General features: G+C 41.0%; 1 protein-coding gene across 1 annotated transcript in view; it reads right to left on the reverse strand.

Moving 5' to 3' along the window:
• Positions 1–18,246, reverse strand: part of ABCB1 (ATP binding cassette subfamily B member 1) — a 1,009,232-nt gene that overhangs the window by 865,065 nt on the left and 125,921 nt on the right. The window contains exons 4-5 of the mRNA XM_044067521.1: positions 11,550–11,631; positions 10,590–10,641 (exon numbers count right to left, since the gene is read on the reverse strand). Coding sequence (XP_043923456.1) covers positions 10,590–10,641; positions 11,550–11,611 — 114 coding nt within the window. The 5' untranslated portion in view covers positions 11,612–11,631. The remainder of the gene's footprint in view (positions 1–10,589; positions 10,642–11,549; positions 11,632–18,246) is intronic.

An 18,246-nucleotide genomic window follows, 5' to 3' on the forward strand; every position in this document is an offset into this window, starting at 1 on the left:
CAGTGCAAGGCTATAATGTCTTCCAAACATTTGAACCAGCTACTACACATGCAGGGAGTAAAAGTGGAGGTGTCTTGATTTACATAAAAAGTAAATATACCTCAAGACTGTTCAAACAGGACAATACACCTACACTTCTCCACATTCAAATTGCCATAGGCAAAATCCCATACCATTTCCTTGCGAGCTATAAGTCCCCCTCTATGACCCGGAAACATGTAACATATATTTAAGCTTACTAGAAACACTCACAATCCAGCCTGATACCATAGTCATGACCGACTTTAATTAGTTCACTATTAACAGTGAATCATACATGACACCAAATGTGCAGGCACAGAGATGACTGGATTTTCAAAACACAAACTCCTTGTACAAGATTGTCAATATGCAGACCTTAACCAAGCATACTGAATCTGGTCCTCACTAATATGGGAGAGTGCTGCACACCCCCTAGTGTAATGTCCTCTTTGGTGAGGTCAGACCACAAATGGCCTCCTAAAAGTAAAGGTCGGAACCCCAACTAACTCGGGAACATTCAGGAATTACTCTAAGGCCAAGTTCCTAGTATTAAGTGACAACCTGGCTAAATTTCAAGCTCTCATAATCCATGATAACACTGTTGCCTATGTGGAATTGTTCACATAAACCCTATACAAGCACGTTAATAGCTGCATAGAGGAAGGTGCACCACCAAGAATAAGTACAGAACTAACTCAAAAAAACAAGCCACCCTGGTGAAATCACAACATCAATATGCTGTATAACAGAAGATGGTAAAAATTAGGAAGTGTAGCACCTAATAGGCTAAAAAGCACTTTCAAATGATAAAAAAGTCAGAGGACAAATAAAGTCTACTAAGGTAAAATTTGAGGTGAATTTGGCCTCCCAGGCCAAGGACAACCACAAGGCATTCTTTGGCTATGTTGGCGTTCTAAAAGGCAACAAACAATTGTGTGCAGAGCTCATTGTTAATGGACTCGCCTACAAAGAGCCAGAAGATATAGCAAACTTACAAGTCAACAAATTCAGCTCTAACTTTACCCCTCTCTCACACTCAGCATCACCTCAGGAAATACCATCAAATACAACTCCCCCTTCTTTGAGTAAAGAACAGGTTCTCAATGCTGTCTCTAAGGCCAAGAATACTGCAATGATGGCCACAAAATATCCTAGGTTGCCTTCTAAATACCATGCTACATGACCTATTAGGTACTCTGGAATCACTTTTTAACCACTGCCTCCAAACAGGCTTCATGTTCATGAATGGAGAACCATCATCCCACTGTACAAAGGCAGGCCATCAACAGATCCTGGAAACTACAGACCCATAAGTCTCACTAGTCTCATATGCAAAACTATTTAAAGAATCATAGAAATGATCACTGATGATATAGAAACCTCCAGACTATGGACCCAACCCAGTTTGGTTTTGTCAGGGTTAGTTCATGCCTACTCAATCTAAAAGTAGGTCTCCAAAGCAATGGACTAGGGCAAAACAGTTCACACTGCCTACCTTGACCTGGCCAAGGCATGTGATACGATACCCCACACAGGCATTGTTGACAAACTCAAGAAGTCAGGTATAATCCCTTATGTCACCCAGTGCATAGCCAGCTGGCTCAAAGACAGGGTCCAGGAAGTTAGAATTAGGGAGTCCACTCCTACAAAGAAGCCAGTCAGAAGCAGAGTGTCTCAGGGTTTAGAACGTAGAGCACTTCTTTTCGACCTTCTACTTCTTTGAAGTCAAGGCTACCATCAAAGGCCTCTGGCTGACTAAATTTGCAGACAATTGCAAATTATGAACAATCATAGCATCATTCACTGACAATAATGTTTGCCAGGAAGGGCTGACACAGACAAATAACTTGTGTCAGAGCCATGGACTAAAACTAAATGCCAAGAACTGCAAAATGGCGTCATTCAGGAAGTTATCCACCTCTGCTAAGTATGAAATAAACAGCATACAGCCCTAAGAGGTGACCCAGTATTCATAGACTTGGGAACACACATACAGTAAGAAGCATTTCTGTCAACAGGTTAACTGATTTTCAAATTCCATATCGTCTGTCACAATTCTTGCGATCCTTAACATCTGAAGCCTCATGGTGGCCCTAAATATTCTATGAGAATGTTGACAGGCTCTGTTTAAACTCAAATTAACACTCACATTTTTCTTTTAACTTCTAGTAGACATCCTAGAATTTCTGTCATTTTTAAACTACTCTACATCTAAATTCTGAAATTACAGAGTCATTCCTACAAAAAGCAAATGTAAAGTGGCCTGTGCCATTACTCTGTTATTGAAAAAATAATATGAGCCTTTCATCCACATTCCCATATAATAAAATATCTTTAAAAAAATGAATGCAGAGTTATCCATCATTAATAAAAATATTATTAGATAACATTAAATTGTAGTCATTTTTCCATGTGAGCAAGTATATATATATATATATATATATATATATATATATATATATATATAAGTATGGATGCCTTGTATAACAGCAGATAGTCAGAAAAGCAAATACTTTTTGTACTGTTAATTGTTAAATAAGAGTGTAAGTTTAGAAAAGCAAACACTCTGCATTTTTTTCTGCCTGTTGGTTGCTTTCCATGGGAGAATGCATTGCAGCAGATTGGGGAATTTGCTATTACCCTGCTGTTGTATGATTTTTGAGTTGGTACATATAATTAGCAGTGGGTGTGGGGGATGCAGGGGGCTTATCCCCTGAAGATAATATGATTTTTTTTTTTTTAATTTTTGCATGTTTAGATCATTTTAAATTCAGTCTAAAATGATTGCATTAACTAGAGGGTTTAGCAGCCACCATAATTATATCATTTAACTGTCTATAATATTTGTCACAAAAATAAAATGCATCATTCTTCAAACTGACTTTCAAAAGCCTAGAAACAGTATTTATTACAGAATTTACAATTTTAAAAATCAGCATATTTACAAAGGTATTGTTTTCACAGTTTCAAAAAACCTCAAGAAACAGCTTAGGACCAGCAATATGGAAACAGCTACCCACTAAGATTATTAAAAAAAAAACTCTTAATCTTTAGCATCTTTAAAGAAGGATATTAAGCCTCATTTGCAAAATTAATCTATTTGCAGCTGCATCTGAAACACTGGTTAATGCTTGCACTTTATTTACTGCAGTCAGATCTGAATACTTCTTCTTTCGGCTGCTCCCATTAGGGGTCGCCACAGTAGATCAATTGTTTCCATTTCTTCCTGTCCTCTGCATCTTGTTCTGTCACACCAATCACCTGCATGTACTCTCACACCACATCCATAAACCTTATCTTAGGCCTTCCTCTTTTCCTGTTACCTGGCAGCTTCATCCTTAGCATCTTTTTCCCAATATACTCTGCATCCCTCCTCAGCACATGCCCAAACCAATGTAATCTTGCCTCTCTGGCTTTGTTTCCAAATCTTCCAACCTGGGCTGACCCTCTAATATACTTATTCCTAATCCTGTCCATCCTCGTCACACCCAGTGCAAATCTTAACATCTTCAACTCTGCCACGTCAAGCTCTGACTCCTGCATTTTTGTCAATGCCACTGTCTTCAACCCATATAACATAGCTGGTCTCACTACTCTCTTGTAGATCTTCCCTTTCACTCTTACTGGTACTCATCTGTTACAAATCACTCCTGACACTCTTCTCCACCCACTCCATCCTGCCTGTACTCTCTTCTTCACCTCTCTTCCACACTCACCATTACTCTGAACTGTTGATCCCAAGTACTTAAACTCATCCACCTTCGCCACCTCTACTCCCTGCATCCTCACCATTCCTCTATCCTCCCTCTCATTCACACACATATATTCTGTCTTAGTCCTGCTGACCTTCATTCCTCTTCTCTCTAGAGCATATCTCCACCTCTCCAGGGTCTCCTCCACATGTTCCCTACTTTCACTACAGATCACAATGTCATCTGCAAACATCATAGTCCACGGGGACTCCTGTCTGATCTCGTCTGTCAACCTGTCCATCACCATTGCAAATAAGAAAGGGCTCAGAGCTGATCCTTGATGTAATCTCACCTCCACCTTAAATGCATCAGTCACTCCCATCACAGACCTCACCAATGTCACACTACCCTCGTACATATCTTGTACCACTCTTACATACTTCTCTGACACTCCCAACTTCCTCATACAATACCACAACTCCTCTCTAGGCACCCTGTCATATGCTTTCTCTAAATCCACAAAGACACAATGCAACTCCTTCTGACCTTCTCTGTACTTCTCCATCAACACTCTCAGAGGAAACATTGCATCTGTAGTGCTCTTTCCTGGCATGAAACCATACTGCTGATCACTAATCATCACCTCCCTTCTTAACCTAGCTTCCACTACTCTTTCCCATAACATCATGCTGTGACTGATCAGTTTAATCCTTCTGTAGTTACTACAGCTCTGCACATCACCCTTATTCTTAAAAATCGGTACCAAAACACTTTTTCTCCATTCCTCAGGTATCCTCTCACTTTCCAAGATTTCATTAAACAATCTAGTTAAAAACTCCACTGCCATTTCACCTAAACACCTCCATGCTTCCACAGGTATGTCATCTGGACCAACAGACTTTCCGTTCTTTATCTTCTTCCTAGCTATCCTTACTTCCTCCTTGCTAATCCACTGCACTTCACGATTCACTATCCGCACATCGTCCATCCTTCTCTCCCTCTCATTCTCTTCATTCATCAACCCCTCAAAGTACTCTTTGCATCTGCTCAACACACTCTCCTTGCTTGTGAGTAAGTTTCCCTCATTATCCTTTATCACCCTTACCTGCTGCACATCTTTACTAGCTCGGTCCCTCTGTCTAGCCAATTGGTACAGGTCCTTTTGTCCCTCCTTAGTGTCCAACCTTTTATACAACTCTTCATATGCCTTATCCTTAGCCTTCACCACCTCTCTCTTTGCTTTGCACCTCATCTCCTTATATTCTTGTCTACTTTCTTCATCACTTTGACAATCCCACTTCTTCTTCGCCAACCTCTTTCTCTGTATACTCTCCTGTACTTCTTCATTCCACCACCAGGTCTCCTTGTCCTCCTTCCCCTTTCCAGATGTCACACCAAGCACCTTTCTAGCCATCTCTCTTACTAGCTCTGCTGTAGTTACCCAGCTATTTGGTAACTCTTCACTGCCACCCAGTGCCTGTCTTAACTCTTCCCTGAACATCACCTCACAATTACCCTTTTTCAATTTCCACCATTTGATCCTTGGTGCTGCCCTCACACTCATCCTCCTCTTCTTGATCACCAATGTCATCCTACAAACCACCATCCTATGCTGCCTAACTACACTTTTCCCTGCCACCACTTTACAGTCTCCAATCTTGTTCAGACTGGCCCTTCTACATAAGATATAATCCACCTGTGTGCATCTTCCTCCACTCTTGTATGCTCCCTATGCTCCTCCCTCTTGTTAAAATATGTATTCATCACAGCCATGTCCATCCTTTTCCCAAAATCCACTACCATCTGACCTTTTACATTCCTTTGTTTAACACCATACCTAGCCATCACATCCTCATCCCCTCCATTCCCTTCACCAACATGCCGATTGAAATCTGCTCCAATCACCAGTCTCTCACCCTTGGGTACAGTCATCACCACTTCATCCAACTCACTCCAAAATTTTTCTTTCTCATCCATCGCACACCTAACTTGTGGAGCATATACACTAACAACATTCATCATTACACCATCAATTTCCAGCTTCATAAACATCACTCTATCCGACACTCTTTTCACCTCCAAAACACTCTTAGCATACTGTTCCTTCAGGATAATGCCTACGCCATTTCTCCGCCCATCCACACCATGATAAAACAATTTGAAACCACCTCCGATACACCTAGCCTTGCTCCCCTTCCATATGGTCTCTTGCACACACAATATACCAACCTTCCTTCGGTCCATCATATCAGCTAGCTCTCTCCCTATACCAGACATACTGCCAACATTCAAAGTTCCGACCTTCACTATCACAGTCCTAGCCTTTACCTGACTTCGGGCATGCCTTCCCCCTCTTCTCCTCCTTCGGCCAACAGTAGCCCAATTTCCGCCAGCACACTGTTGGCCAACAGTACTGGTGGTGGTCGTTGTTAACCCAGGCCTCGACCGATCCGGTATGTATTTCTGTACTGTTGTCCGCATGTATGATTTGGCAAAATTTTATGCAGGATGCCCTTCCTGATGCACCCCTCCCCATTTATCCGGGCTTGGGACCGGCACAAAGAAATGCACTGGCTGTTCTGCATTATTAATCTTAACTGTAAATGATACAATTAAGGAAACTATCACATTATAAAATCTCCACTGTGATACTATATAAACTCTTAGCATTTTATATATATATATATATAATACACACACACACACACACACACACACATATATATATATATATATATATATATATATATATATATATATATATATATATATCCACTAAAAAAACGACACAAGAAAAGGAAGAACACAAATAAATAAAAGCACTTAAACTTCCAGAACTAAGGAAACAGCAAAAATTAAATAAAATAAAGTAATTTAATTATGAATAAAGAGAGATACCCGAACCGATAAATGAGCATGCTTTCGTTCTTTTATATATAAGAACTTCTTCTGACAATGATTCCACTGTTACAATACATCAGTAAAATAGGGTCAGTAAAGCAGTAAAAATCTGTTCAAACCAATAACATTGAAGTTACCTAATGACATCATGTAAGTAAATGCAGAGCAGTCATGAATAAACATGAGCAAGCAGAAGGTGAGATGTGGAATACGATACACAGGCTAAGAACACCATTTCAAAGCACATTTCAAGTTGATGCTGTCATTCAGTCCTGGAAAATGGTCTGCTCCTAATAAGAGTTGCCATTTGAGTTTTCTGTATTCTAGCAAAGTAGCATAGTCTCCAAAGAACAGATCTACTTGTTCCAAAACCAAAAACATGAAATTATCATACTGTTGGCATGTATTAGAATGTCTAGCTAAAGCATTTCTTAGGTCCTGTGCTCTGATAGCATTATAGTGTTCCTTTATTCTGTCAGACAGTTTTCTGCCAGTTTTACCCACATAAAATGAATGACAAGAGTTGCAGACAGCTGGCTCCGATCTGGTTAGAATAACTCCAAAAACGTTTAATGTGAAGCGCTTTTCGTCTTCCACCTTTGGAAGACTTCATCAGACAAAAGAAAAAAACTTCATAGACAGTTTTAAAATGAAAAAGGCGCCAAAGCAAACCACAAAGGGGATGGGAAGGTGGCCTAATGGTTAAGGTATTTGCCTTACAAACACAAGGTGCAGGGTTTGAGTCTCACAAGGGATAATTGGCTAGGCTTAAAATGGCTTGCAAGGGCAGTTAGCTTAGTACTAACCTGTGAACAATAATTAAATTAAGCCGCCATTCAATTAACTAATTAAATACTAAGTAAAATAATTAAAAGTGCTCTGCATCAAAATCCTTTTTCTTATATTAAAAAGCTTATGTTAGCAAAGTATGATCGTTCATTTAAAAACTTCTATTTAAAACATTCATTTTAGAAAAAACAAATACAAAAACTGTACTCTAATATGAAGTACAGAAATACTGAATGAAAAGCGTAAATGTAGGAAAACGTAGCTTTAGATATGTACTTGGAGTGTAAACCTCAGTGTAACAGAAGCAAAAAATGAATACAAAAATTAACAACAGACTACTCTCACAGCACTGAGAAATGACAGTGTCTGAAACAAAATTGTCAATACCTATGGACAGAGTGTCAATACCTAAAAATGCAAATACATACAGGAAACTGTATTCTAAGACACTGAAGAATCTATATTCTAAAAATGCAGAAAAAGCAATACTAAACTATAAAAATGTGTAAAGAAACTCAAAACGAAAACATAAATAAGAATATACTACAACGGATACTACCTTTTGCTAATATAAAATGTGTTACTAAATATATCACCTCAATAGACTTGTCAACTTCAAAATACAAGTCAAAGATGTGACCTCATTTAAACCAGGGGGAGTGTAGGAATTCAGCCTAAGCTGCCAAACAAGTTCACGTTTCTCTAACAGTAACTGATGTGGTCCACCTTTTTCATCAACCACTACCTGATCTATCACTTTGAACACAAAAGCATGGGTAGGGTTCATGTTACAGTATCTCGCTAGGGCATTGGTGCTACTCTTCTTCCTTATATGGTACGTGTGTTCATAAATCCGTTCTTTTAATTCCCCTGTCAGTCTTGCTGATGTAAAAAGCCGGACATGACTGACAGGATGCCAGGTAAACCACTGATTTAGAATTACAACTGTACCAGCCTCTTGCTTTGAACATGTGTTGATTCACTGTGAAACTAGACCCTGTAGAAATGAATTTACAATAATTACATGCCTCCAATTTTTATGTGCCCTCTGTTCTAGTGGGTTTCATAGTTGTGCTTTCCAAGATACTCTAAGTTTCTACCTTTTCTAAAAATAATAACTGGTTTGCCACCTAATTTCTCTACTAAATCCTTCTCAAAGGTCAATAAATGCCAATTTCTTCTAAGGATGTTACTAATAAACTTCGCTTCCAAAGTAAAAGGGGTAATAAAACTCTTCTTGCAACAAACCAAATCTGTAACTGTTGGGCCCACGACTGCCTGTGGTGAACTTGTACTGAGCACCACCACACTCAACTCTTCTTCCACATCCAAAACTAAAGCTCTTCCTTTTACGGTAAGGATGGCACTAAAAGTGCCTGACAGTCTCTTACTACAAACCTCTCTTACCACCTCATCAACCAATAACTCTGGGTAACCATGGCTCATAAACATATGCTTCAACAAGATACATTCATCGTCAAATGACGTGTCTTCAGATGTCATCTGAGCTGCTCTTACCAACTGTCCCTTTAGGACAGATTTCTTCTGATGGAACAGATGACAACTGGAAAAGTGCAACAACGTATTCGAATACGTAGGCTTCCTATAAATTTTAGCTAAATAGCCTTTACGTACAATGTCCCTTTCCAATTTCACATCTAAATAACTAATAGTGTCCTCTTTGTATGTATGTGTGAATCTTAAGAAAGGGGTACTGTTGTTTAATGCCTCCACAAAGCTACATGCGTCATCTGCACTCCCTTGAAACATGATGAAAATATCATCCAAAAACCTGTTATAGAGCTTTACTTTCTCATGAATGTCTTTACTGAATATGTGTTCGTATTCCCACTGTGCTAGAACTAAATTAGCATAACTTGCCCCACATGGGAAACCCATCACTTCACCTACCACTTGCCTGTAAATGTTACCATTGAAACTGACATAGTTGTTGTTCAACATCACATCCAGTAATTCTTGAATCAAACGTATTTCATCACTCTCTGCTCCATAAGAAATAAGTTTCTTAGTGATGTACTCCAATCCTATGTCGTGTGGAATAGAGAAATAAAGGTCCACCACATCTATTGTTAAGAAAAAAATGTTGTCATGGAATTTAAAATTTTCTAAGTTTTTCAAGAAAGCCTAAGAGTCTTTGCATATCTGTTCTTCCCTAACTACATATTTCTTTAATAAGTCATCTACAAACATAGAGCATGCATATGTAATAGAAGGCCTTGCATTCACCAAAGCCCTCATGGGAGGGTTTTCAATGTTTTTGTGTAGTTTAGGTAAACCAAACAAATTAGGTGCTCTTGGCTTCAAAATCACAAGATAATTATAAACGTCAACACTGATCAACCCTTTTATCAACAAATCCCTAAAAAAGGAAAAAATTCTTTTATAAGCAATATTCATTTCATTAAGGCTGGACCTAACGTAGATCTTACTATCTAACACGTCAAACATTCTGCTGTCATAATCATCATTATCCATGATCACCAACCCTCCACCTTTGTCCGGTTTTAGGAACTGTACCGGTAAAGCTCTGACCAACCTCAAAGCTTCGGCCTCACCCTCAGTTATGTTCTTAATACCATTTTTTCTAGTACTCATACGTAAAGACCTCAAATTGGACTCACACATGTACTCAAACAAAGATAAGAGTGGGACACACGGGTGGGTTGTACGTACTAGCCTCTCTTAAAGGGTCATTAATGCAACCCATACCTCCAAAAATGACAGCCAAGTTCAATTTTCAAATGTATAATTTTAAATCACTCAAGACCCCTGGTAAGTCAAAATGTTCCTCGGGTACAAAAGTCAAACCCTTACTGAAAAGTTCACTTCTTGACAAATGGTGTAACTTGAATAATTATACACCTTGAAATCACCACTACTATTACTACTACTACTATTATCAAAGGTGTGCTTTTATGTTTGTTTTATGAGCATTTCAATTTTTACTAAAAAGTAAACCGAGCTGTTTTCACATTTACATGTTTATGGCTATGTTACGCTGGTCACATTGAATACTTTTTGCCATCAGTTTGATTTTTCTGTACTCCTGATAACTGGTTTGGAATATGGCTCTTAAATATAGAGGAAAACGCAGTCTGCATACATGAACAGGTTTACTAGTATTTAACGTATGTATCCTCATGCAGTGAAGACGTAAACTCTTACCATTGTGAACGGGCCGACCATTTCTTTCTTCTCTTTCTTTTCCTTCTTTTTGCTGAATAAAACAGATTTGGAGTTAGAACGTATAAAGAAGTTGTCTTCATAATTACTGAACATATACTGCTTAGCAGATGCCCCAAGCATAAGAGCAAATCTAACACCTAACTCATCTTAAACTGCAAACTGAGGATAAGAAGATAACAACAAAGTCGTAGTCCTCTCTACTGGAAAGGAAAGGCCAGACATCTTACTATTAGTAACACATAGGCCATCTAGCAATATAGATCACTCTCAGAAGGTAAGATTCTCCCAGGACTACTTTAGCTAAATGTAAAAGTGCACCAGCTGTGCATAAGACAAGGTGTCGGCAACCCAGAGTAAAGTAGGGGAAACTAAATATAATAAATGTCTGTCCAGTTTGTTACAAATTCTGGAGCATAAACGGTGCTCTAACAGTTGAGCAAAAGCAGATATGTCCTGTAGGATGCACGTTTCTGGACTGAGCCAGCTTGACATTAAAGGGAATGGTTAAACAGCAATACAACTAATCAAAACATTACAGAGAATGTCCCTTATTAAGAAAGAGCATACTAAACTGTAACACTACTTTTAGTCAGCTTTGTTAAACTTATCTTTGATGACAGAAACATAAGTTTCATTAGTGGCCTAGGTGCCACAGGGCTGGCTGAAGAGATGGAAGGATGTGAGCTGCTGAAGTCCAGTAGCTGCAGACAACTCTCTTTTTCTCTTTCTTGGGGGCTGGGCTTGGGGGTTGTACACTGTTTGGCACTACCTGTGAAACACTTCCAGTGGGCAGACAGTCAGTAGAAAGCAATGCACCTATGTTAGGGATGGGGTATGTAAATTAAAACCATTTTTAGGCTTCCTTTGCTAACACTACTGTATGTCAGATACTAAGGAAAAGCAGGATATTGGGACAAGTAAATAAAAATGTCTAAATACCTTTCTTTACTATCCATTTCATTCGCTTCTTCCTTAGGTTTGTCATATTTGTCTGCGTTCATTGTTGTTCTAGAAAAGATGTCTAAAAATGTAAAAACAAGCATAAGAAAAAAGAATGTTTTGCAATAACCTGACTGTCATTTATTTATATTTAAATTAAAAACAAAATAAAGCCAATAAGAATATGCTGAGTATACATTACACATCCAAAGACTGAATGTCTTGTGACTCCTATTTGCAAACAGGTGACTACATTATGTAGTAGCATGTACACGCCTGAAGAATCACCATAAACAATGCAGGATTTGATGTGATGTATAGCCATACCGCTCAACCTTTAAGTGCAAGAAATCTAGACATAATGTGGGAGCAAAGGCCCTAGGGACAAATTTTAAATATCGCTCTTATAAACAGAACATTGCTAGAATAAAAGGGTTTGAGATAGCATACATTTTCTGAAGGATATGAAGTCTGAAACTCAAATATATGTAATTCTTTAGGGACATCAGTTCTCAAATCATCCTAGAGATATGCCAGAAAACTACAAATTTTATACGGAACCGACCAAAAATATGCAGCAAAAATGTGGACATTCAGCAAAAATCTGGACAGTCAAGAGATATGTGTACAGCAGCTTACAAAGAATAGCATTCAGATATTCTTATTATAAGGGAGTAAGGCATATAGACAGAAATCTGCATCCACAATATGAGCACAATGCATTGCTGATACCAGTACATGACTGCATGCACAATTCTACTTTCACCAGCCAACAACGCAGTGTCAGTCCTATAGTGGACCCTGCTACACAGATCTTCAATGATGTACACACTTCAGTTAATCCCTGTTGCATCATTCTCCCTGATCACCCTACAGCTAGGGAAGCATCCAGCATGTGTAATAACTTCTTCTACTGACCTTAATGGTGCCATATGCCACATTCTGATATTACAAATATATGACACACTTTGAAAGACACGGGCTTCCCTTCCATTGGTCTCTGTTAAATATATAAGACCTTTGATTCCCATCCCCTGCTAACAGCAACAATTTTATTGCTACTCCTGTCATCACCGTCATGAGCCTACTAATGTTTGGTATTGTTTTTTTCATGCCATTATGGACAGCAGCCGCTTCAGTTTGAATAGGAACAATAAACATGCATGCACAGTGTGAAGATCTCATCAGTGCTGCATGCTGAGTGCAGTACCATTTTCTAGCTCTCTCCACTACTGCCAGTATTTTCGGGGGACAGTATATTAGGATGCTCTATCAGCGCTGTAGACACATTGCACCAGCAGTAGTACAACAGGAGCACATACCAGCTACAGGCACCTGTTATAAGTGCACCAGCAGTGGTACAATAGGAGCACACACCAGCTACAGACAAGTGTTATAGTGCACCAGAAGTGTTACAATAGGAGCACACACCAGCTACACACAGCCGTTATAAGTGCACGATCAGTGGTACAATAGGTACACACACCAGCTACAGACAGCTGTTATAAGTGCACCATCAGTGGTGCAATAGGTACACACACCAGCTACAGACAGCTGTTATAAGCGCACTATCAGTGGTACAATAGGTACACACACCAGCTACAGACAGCTGTTATAAGTGCACCATCAGTGTTAAAATAGGAGCACACAGCAGCTACAGACAGCTGTTATAAGTGCACCAGCAGTGGTAAAATAGGAGCACAAAGCAGCTACAGACAGCTGTTATAAGTGCACCAGCAGTAGTACAACAGCAGCACACAGCAGCTACAGACAGCTGTTATAAGTGCTCCAGCAGTAGTACAACAGCAGCACACACCAGCTGTAGGCAGCTGTTATAAGTGCACCAGCAGTGGTAAAATAGGAGCACACAGCAGCTACAGACAGCTGTTATAAGTGCACCAGCAGTAGTACAACAGCAGCACACAGCAGCTACAGACAGCTGTTATAAGTGCACCAGCAGTGGTAAAATAGGAGCACACAGCAGCTACAGACAGCTGTTATAAGTGCACCAGCAGTAGTACAACAGCAGCACACAGCAGCTACAGACAGCTGTTATAAGTGCACCAGCAGTAGTACAACAGCAGCACACACCAGCTGTAGGCAGCTGTTATATGTGCACCATCAGTGGTACAATAGGTACACACACCAGCTACAGACAGTTGTTATAACTGCACCATCAGTCGTATGATAGGAGCAGACACCAGCTACAGACAGCTGTTATAAGTGCACCAGCAGTAGTACAATAGGAGCACACACCAGCTACAGACAGCTGTTATAAGTGCACCAGCAGTACTACAATAGGTACACACACCAGCTACAGAGAGCTGTTATAAGTGCGCCAGCAGTAGTACAATAGGAGCACACAACAGCTACAGACAGTTGTTATAAGTGCAAAATCAGTCGTATGATAGGAACAGACACCAGCTACAGACAGCTGTTATAAGTGCACCATCAGTCGTACAATAGCAGAACACACCAGCTACAGACAGCTGTTATAAGTGTACCAGCAGGAGTACAATAGGTACACACATCAGCTACAGACAGCTGTTATAAGTGCACCATCAGTGGTACAATAGGAGCACACACCAGCTACAGACAGCTGTTATAAATGCACCATCAGTGGTATGATAGGAGCACACACCAGCTACAGACAGCTGTTATAAGTGGACTATCAGTCGTACGACAGGAGCAGACACCAGCTACAGACAGCTGTTATAAGTGCACCAGCAGTAGTACAATAGCTACACACACCAGCTACAGACAGCTGTTATAAGAGCAGCATCAGTGGTAGGATAGGAGCACACACCAGCTACAGACAGCTGTTATAAGTGGACTATCCGTCGTATGATAGGAGCAAACACCAGCTACAGACAGCTGTTAAGAGCACAATCAGTGGTACAATACGAGCACACACCGGGTACAGACAGCTGTTATAAATGCACCATCAGTGGTACAATAGGAGCACACACCAGCTACAGACAGCTCTTATAAGTGCACCAGCAGTAGTACAACAGAAGCACACATCAGCTACAGACAGCTGTTATAAGTGGACCATCAGTCGTACGATAGGAGCAGACACCAGCTACAGACAACTGTTATAAGTGGACCAGCAGTGGTACAATAGGTACACACACCAGCCACAGACAGCTGTTATAAGTGCTTCAGCAGTAGTACAATAGGTACAAACACCAGCTACACAGAGCTCTTATAAGTGCACCAGCAGTAGTACAATAGGTACAAACACCAGCTACAGACAGCTGTTATAAGTGTACCATCAGTCGTATGATAGGAGCAGACACCAGCTACAGACAGCTGTCATAAGTGCACCAGCAGTGGTACAATAGGAGCACACACCAGCTACAGACAGCTGTTATAAGTGCACCAGCAGTAGTACAATAGGTACACACACCAGCTACAGACAGCTGTTATAAGTGCACCAGCAGTAGTACAATAGGAGCACACACCAACTACAGACAGCTGTTATAAGTGCACCAGCAGAAGTGCAACAGAAGCACACACCAGCTGCAGACAGCTGTTATAAGTGCAGCAGCAGTAGTATGATAGGTACACACACCAGCTACAGTCAGCTGTTATAAGTGCACCAGCAGTAGTGCAACAGAAGCACACACCAGCTGCAGACAGCTGTTATAAGTGCAACATGAGTTGTACGATATAAGGAGACACGGGCTACAGACAGTTGTTATAAGTGCACCATCAGTGGTACAACAGGAGCACACACCAGCTACAGACAGCTGTTATAAGTGCACCATCAGTGGTACAATAGGAGCACACACCAGCTACAGACAGCTGTTATAAGTGCAGCAGCAGTAGTACAATAGGAGCACACATCAGCTACAGACAGTTGTTCTAAGTGCACCATCAGTGATACGATAGGAATACACACCAGCTACAGACAGCTGTTATAAGTGCACCATCAGTCGTACGATAGGAGCAGACACCAGCTACAGACAGCTGTTATAAGTGCACCATCAGTGATACGATAGGAATACACACCAGCTACAGACAGCTGTTATAAGTGTACCAGCAGTAGTACAATAGGTACACACAACAGCTACAGACAGTTGTTATAAGTGCACCATCAGTCATATGATAGGGGCAGACACCAGCTACAGACAGCTGTTATAAGTGCACCAGCAGTAGTACAATAGGAGCACACATCAGCTAGAGACAGCTGTTATAAGTGCACCACAAGTAGTACAATAGGAGCACACACCAGCTACAGACAGCTGTTATAAGTGCACCATCAGTGGTACAATAGGAGCACGCACCAGCTACAGATAGCTGTTATAAGTGCACCAGCAGCTACAAACAGCTGTTATAAGTGTACCAGCAGCAGTACAATAGGTACACACAACAGCTACAGACAGTTGTTATAAGTGCACCATCAGTCATTCGATAGGAGCACACACCAGCTACAGACAGCTGTTATAAGTGCACCATCAGTGGTACAATAGGAGCACGCACCAGCTACAGATAGCTGTTATAAGTGCACCAGCAGCTACAGATAGCTGTTATAAGTGCACCAGCAGTAGTACAATAGAAGCACACATCAGCTACAGACAGCTGTTATAAGTGCACCAGCAGTAGTACAATAGAAGCACACATCAGCTACAGACAGCTGTTATAAGTGCTTCAGCACAGTAGTACAATAGGTACAAACACCAGCTACACAGAGCTCTTATAAGTGCACCAGCAGTAGTACAATAGGTCCACACATCAGCTACAGACAGTTGTTATAAGTGCACCATCAGTCGTATGATAGGAGCAGACACCAGCTACAGACAGCTGTTATAAGTGCACCATCAGTCGTACGATAGGATCAGACATCAGCTACAGACAGCTGTTAAAAGTGCACCAGCAGCAGTACAATAGGAGCACACACCAGCTACAGACAGATGTTATAAGTGCACCAGCAGTAGTACAATAGGTACACACACCAGCTACAGACAGGTGTTATAAGTGCACCATCAGTGGTACAATAGCAGCACATATCAGCTACAGACAGCTGTTATAAGTGCACCAGCAGTAGTACAATAGTAGCAGCCATCAGCTACAGACAGTTGTTATAAGTGCACCAGCAGTAGTATAACAGGTGCACATACCAGCTACAGACAGTTGTTATAAGTTCACCAGCAGTAGTAAAACAGGAGCACACACCAGCTGCAGACAGCTGTTATAAGTGCACCATCAGTCATTCGATAGGAGCACACACCAGCTACAGACAGCTGTTATACGTGCACCATCAGTCGTATGATAGGATAAGACACTAGCTACAGACAGCTGTTATAAGTGCACCAGCAGTAGTACAACAGGTACACACACCAGCAACCGACAGCTGTTATAAGTGCACCATCAGTAGTACAATAGGAGCACACACCAGCTACAGACAGCTGTTATAAGTGCACCAGTAGTAGTACAATAGGGGCACACATCAGCTACAGACAGCTGCTATAAGTGCACCATCAGTCACATGATAGGAATACACACCAGCTACAGACAGCTGTTATAAGTGCACCATCAGTCGTATGATAGGAGCAGAGACCAGCTACAGACAGCTGTTATAAGTGCACCATCAGTGGTACAATAGGAGCACACACCGGCTACAGACAGCTGTTATAAGTGCACCATCAGTGGTACAATAGGAGCACACACCAGCTACAGATAGCTGTTATAAGTGCACCAGCAGCTACAGATAGCTGTTATAAGTGCACCAGCAGTAGTACAATAGAAGCACACATCAGCTACAGACAGCTGTTATAAGTGCTTCAGCAGTAGTACAATAGGTACAAACACCAGCTACACAGAGCTCTTATAAGTGCACCAGCAGTAGTACAATAGGTCCACACATCAGCTACAGACAGTTGTTATAAGTGCACCATCAGTCGTATGATAGGAGCAGACACCAGCTACAGACAGCTGTTATAAGTGCACCATCAGTGGTACAATATCAGCACACATCAGCTACAGACAGCTGTTATAAGTGCACCAGCAGTAGTACAATAGGTACACACCAGCTACAGACAGGTGTTATAAGTGCACCATCAGTCGTTCGATAGGAGCACACACCAGCTACAGACAGCTGTTATAAGTGCACCATCAGTGGTACAATAGCAGCACACATCAGCTACAGACAGCTGTTATAAGTGCACCAGCAGTAGTACAATAGGAGCAGCCATCAGCTACAGACAGTTGTTATAAGTGCACCAGCAGTAGTATAACAGGTGCACATACCAGATACAGACAGTTGTTATAAGTTCACCAGCAGTAGTACAACAGGAGCACACACCAGCTACAGACAGCTGTTATAAGTGCACCATCAGTCATTCGATAGGAGCACACACCAGCTACAGACAGCTGTTATACGTGCACCATCAGTCGTACGATAGGATAAGACACTAGCTACAGACAGCTGTTATAAGTGCACCAGCAGTAGTACAACAGGTACACACACCAGCAACTGACAGCTGTTATAAGTGCACCATCAGTAGTACAATAGGAGCACACACCAGCTACAGACAGCTGTTATAAGTGCACCAGTAGTAGTACAATAGGGGCACACATCAGCTACAGACAGCTGCTATAAGTGCACCATCAGTCACATGATAGGAATACACACCAGCTACAGACAGCTGTTATAAGTGCACCATCAGTCGTATGATAGGAGCAGAGACCAGCT

Source organism: Protopterus annectens, chromosome 3.part1, assembly GCF_019279795.1.
Source record: "Protopterus annectens isolate FY-2018-M chromosome 3.part1, PAN1.0, whole genome shotgun sequence".
Lineage (NCBI taxonomy): Eukaryota > Metazoa > Chordata > Ceratodontiformes > Protopteridae > Protopterus > Protopterus annectens.